Raw genomic sequence first — 5,085 nt, 5'->3', positions numbered from 1 at the left:
CTAATGTTTGGTATGACTAAGTCATGGTATGGTATGCTGTACATAATCACAGAAACTGTCAGTGTGTCATTCTGTCAGTCAGTCATTCTGTCTGTCCCACGTTTTTCTACTCACTGACGTGGTCAATCTATGTGAAACTGCACATAGGCATTGAGGATTGGCATAGGTAGAAGGGGACAAAGCTACCAATGGCTATGGACTAGTTAGTTTATAATCACTGATCTGAAAATAAGAATAGTTGTGTTTTTGTTACCTTAGAATGAGCCAGTCATATCTACATACGGGGCAGTTCCTTTCCCACAGAGTCTGCCATGTTGTTCAACAATAGCCCAGAACGGCCTAACCAAACACCGGCTCTAGAAAGAGCCATTTGCGTTTTTGCATCGGCCACCATAGTTCTCCTACGCACTTGACCCACAGGAGAAGTTTCAGTTCTGCAACATCACCACTAAAGGACACTATATCCCACACACTGGACCTTTAAGGGCCTTAATCTATACTATATTAGTTTAGTTTCATTTTGTTTTTATATCTATAATATATATATTTTTTCTCTTTATTTTGTTTTTTCTTGTTCATATAGTTTTCTATCTTAAGTTGAGGGGAGGTCCGTTGTATAAGCTTATAGCTTCTTGACCTCTCCTGTCACATCCTTATTTTTTTTTTCTATTATTTTATCTGGATTCTATGTTGTTTTTACTATTTGTGCAAATAAAAAAGTAAGGTAAAAAAGGTAATCATTAGTAGATGTCATTAAAGTGACAGTTCACTCCAAAATCAAAAATATATATTTCTTTTTGCATTTGGTGCTAGGTGAGCTAGCAGTAGATGCAAGCCTCCTTCGGCGTGGTCATATGGTTGGTGTGTGTAGTTTGGTAGAAGACAAGTTCCTACATGAAACTGCTCACAACAAGGCCTGTGGATTACCTTGAGTAAATCGGGTCATGATTTCTAGACAGAGATATAACTGTTGAGTTTTTTAAATATGTTTTAAAGTGCTTTGAGCCTCTAGTACCATTATATTCAAGAGAAGGCAGACATCTCAGCAGCTGAGATCTCCAACACTCAGCAACTCACACCAAAATAATTTGGATTTATATTAGCACTACAGGTAAGAGGAAAAATATGTATTTTTGATTTTGGGGTGAACTGTCCCTTTTATAATGATATTAAAATACAATAAATACTCATTCAAGGCATTTTCATAAAAACAGTCTCTACACACCGACTCCTCTGATCCTGAATTTATGGGTCGGAAATTCCAGGACACTGTGACGGACTGAATCGACACTGGCGCACTGGACTTGAAAGTGCACTTCAGTTTAACATTGGTCCCGTTGACTGCTTCCACCTCTGTCGGAGTGTAAATATCTATTCCGCTGACATGCCGCACCCCTGTGATAAAGTAAAACAAGTGAGAAAGAATATTCATGAACATCAGCTTAACTTTACAGACAAACCTGCTCTACCTGACTCATACACAGACCACAAGTTATAGTTCAAACAGCCCAGGTTTCTTATTTCACCCCTCTGTTTCAGAGCAATTCATGAAACCATTCAAACAAGAGCAGAGCTGTTTGAACCACACATGCTGTAGTTATCACTGCTTATTTTAACACAGAAAAGGTCCTTGACAGTTGAGAACAAAGTGACCTAGAAAGTTTTAAATATCTGGTCTTTATTGTTAGTTAAGAAATGTGAGTCAGTTTCTTGTGACGACAAATGCCCACAATCTACTCTGCAGCCACTGCATGAGATTGTGTTTTTCACTGTTCTACATGACTTCAGTGCTTCAGCAAACAAGAGAGCAAATAATTCAAATACCCTAGCACCAGCTACACCTACTATGGGTTAATGATTGCATGCGTGTGCAAGTACAGAGGGTTAGATGAGCACCGCCTTTACAGGAGTCTTAAAAACACAGGGAATATTAAATTATCTGAAAATAATGTTTGTTGTTCACCCTTTCAATAACACACCTCATCAGTGACCCCAACATGAACAGTTTTCCATCAAGTTTAACTTGGTAAAGTATACTAGAGTGAGTGCAATTTGGAAACTGTTCATCTCCTTCCAGAGGTTTGGCAAAGTTAAATATGTGAGCTAAATCTTCATCACTGTCTGTCAGCCGCAGAGAAGAACAGACCTGCAGACTCGTCCTGCAGATTAAAGCATTCCTTCTAATGAACCACACAGAAGAAGAAGCCAAGAATGTTCTGTAATCCTGGACAGGGAAGGATAAAATAAAATGTGTGACTGCAGAGGATAACTAATCTTAACAAGGATAATAGTACTTAGTAGGACATGGTCAGTGTCTCTGTGCGGTGAATCTGCAGGGACTTGTCATGAAGCGTTAATTTGTCTACTTTTAATTTCTTTGTCTCTTGATCTTTTTATTACATAAATAAATGTATTCATATGTGCAGTTGATTATAGGCTTTGGACCACAGTAAACCTGCACCACCTGCACAACAGTAAATGTGTTTTGACTGAGCCATAGAAGGAAAAAGATGGTTGAATGTGTCGGTGTATTTAACCAAATTGGGGAACAAAAAACAAACGCTATATTTGAATGACTTTCACTGCAACCAAAACTGGCAGCAATATGTAACATCTGTTTGCAAACCACAGAGAGTGAAATCAAGGGGTGTAGGATACAGGAAGCATCAGCAGATGATATTTAATCTTGAATTCAAGACCAATGTTTTCCTAAATGATGCACATACTCTTTCTATTTTAGATAATATTTGTTAGATTTAGGCTGATAATGTAGTTTGATCAGCAACTATATGTTTTTATTGATCGTTTTTATTATATTTTCATTTGAGTGTGGTTTCCTGAACACTGCATTAGACATTCCTATCAGTAACAAAGTTCAGTAGAGTTGTAGCCTGTCGCAGACTGAGCAGTAAAACTGAATTAAAGCCAAAAAAGTTGCATGAACTTGTTCAACAGACAGCAATCTTCTCGGAAAAAAATGACAGAGGAATGTGACGAATGAGCAAAAACAAGCCTGGAAGTGTTTCTTATAAAATACATGAAGTACCTATAAAAGTGATTTTAATATTAACTGGGTAATATTAACGGGTCTGTGCTGCTTAAAAGAAAAGTTAAAGTTTAGTTTCAGTAGTTCCATGATGTCCCCTCACTGTAAAGAGCCTGGGAACATTAGGAATGATTACTTTTGTTACAAAGCCTGCTCCACGCTATCTCTCCGTCGTGAGGTCATGAGAGTGCTTATCGGACAGACAACCTTAAATATAACTCTACGTTTAGATATGCTCTCATGGTAAATGCTCCACGAATGACTGGCTTCAACCTCAAGTTTCAAAGTCTATCATTTCTTCCATAGATTCGTTTTTAGTTCCAGCAAAGACAGAACTACCAGTTAATCACAATATCAGACACAGCCCAGAGCACCACACCAAGTATTTCCAAGCTTACTTGTCCTGACAGCTCCGTCCTATTCACAACTGGCAGGATACTTGAGCAAAGTTAAATCTGATTTCAACATCATAGAAAGATATGTGTTCTTCAGAGCCAACAAACTGTATGTAATTGCCCACTCATCACATAGTTGGGCCATTATTTGTATTTTCAATTTTATTTTGACAAAACCTACTGAAATGACACTAAATAACACTAAAGTTGGCACTGGTTTTTTAACCCTAGTCACTGCACCTCCAACAATCAAATCAGTGGAGCAATGCATTTTGTCTAGCTAGTGTTCTTTCACATTTTTTAAGAGGCGGCCAGATGAAAATCTTGGGGTGACACATCAAAACCAAAAGCCATGACTGGATTTCAGGGGTTTGATTCATACCTGTCAAGTTTTGGATTTGAAAATAAGGGAAATTTTCCGGCGCCCTCCCTTATATACACAGAGGCGGTCCTATACGGTACGATACCAGTGAAAGTATCATGGTTCTGAGTAGTATCACGATACCACAGCGAAAATGAGGCAGATGTGCCTTTTGTCATTTATAAAAAGATAAATCACTTTTCTATAATACATCACTGATATTTCAATGGAATAAATTACTTATTGACTTATTCATACTTCAAAAACAGCATCAATAAGTGATGAACATAGGGGGGATCAAAATAAAATAAATAAATGAAATAAAAATCAACCAGCCACCCTCCTCCCCTGACAAGTAAAGAACAGTCCCTAAAGTGCGGTGAGGTTTGTGGAGCGTTACCTGTCCAGGTACTACTGGGCAGTCATGACGCCAACGAAAGAGGAAATTAGGCTACTGGACCTGGAGCTGGACTTCTCTGTCGCCGGTAAGCTGTTATCTTGCACTGCAAAGCACTATTAGCCTCCGCCATATTCCTGTCTGTGACCCCTGTTCAACCCACAACCGCCAGGATTCGCCTTTCCTTTCTGCTGCTGGTTGAAACGTGATAATAGAGGTGCCACAGCGCCCACTCCACTAACTTGAACGGGAAAATACTAATACGGGAGGACGGCGGGAAAGAGGGGTAAAATACGGTAGTTTCCCGGCCAAAACAGAAAACTGATGTATTTTAATCATATTGTATAAATTAATCATTTTGAGTTCCACAACAATCCTGTTTTAATGCATTTCTGTATGTGGCACAGGGGTGTCATTGTTCTTCAGATAGGGTAGTTTCCTTTTCCTTAGAAAGACAAATAAACATCTATAATTTGAAGAAGTACATTGATTGTGAAGGCCCAGACACACCAAACCGATATCAAATAACTAATGGTGACTGAGGGCTGACTGTTTCACCTCGTGTCACCTGTGTCTCCACCAAAATTTGCACTGAACACACCATAAAGACTAAAGTCAACAGCCAACTAGTACATACGATCTGGACCTGCATGAGAGGAAATAACTCTCTGTACCAGCAAACAGCAGTATTTGTATTTTGTAATCTCTCTTGAAAAAGGAAACTGGAGGACTAGCTGGCCAGTTAGCACATTAACAACTCAACCCAGTGTTGACAGAACAAAGGATATTTACTGTGCACGACCAAACAATGACACAAACAATTATCATCCATTGCTAAAGACCTCAATGGCTAAAAACATAATCTTATCATATATAACACGTTTGT

The 5,085-nt window shown here is 38.7% G+C and overlaps 1 protein-coding gene across 1 annotated transcript in view; it reads right to left on the bottom strand.

Annotated features, from left to right (window-relative positions):
* The window catches only part of LOC126386093 (myelin protein zero-like protein 2), a 10,435-nt gene extending 6,587 nt beyond the window's left edge, over positions 1-3,848 (bottom strand). The window contains exon 1 of the mRNA XM_050038226.1: positions 1,226-3,848. Coding sequence (XP_049894183.1) covers positions 1,226-1,438 — 213 coding nt within the window. The 5' untranslated portion in view covers positions 1,439-3,848. The remainder of the gene's footprint in view (positions 1-1,225) is intronic.
* Between the last annotated feature and the right edge of the window lie 1,237 nt (positions 3,849-5,085).

The sequence above is a fragment of the Epinephelus moara genome, chromosome 3 (genome assembly GCF_006386435.1).
Source record: "Epinephelus moara isolate mb chromosome 3, YSFRI_EMoa_1.0, whole genome shotgun sequence".
Lineage (NCBI taxonomy): Eukaryota > Metazoa > Chordata > Actinopteri > Perciformes > Serranidae > Epinephelus > Epinephelus moara.
This window is presented reverse-complemented; position numbering and strand designations above follow the sequence as displayed.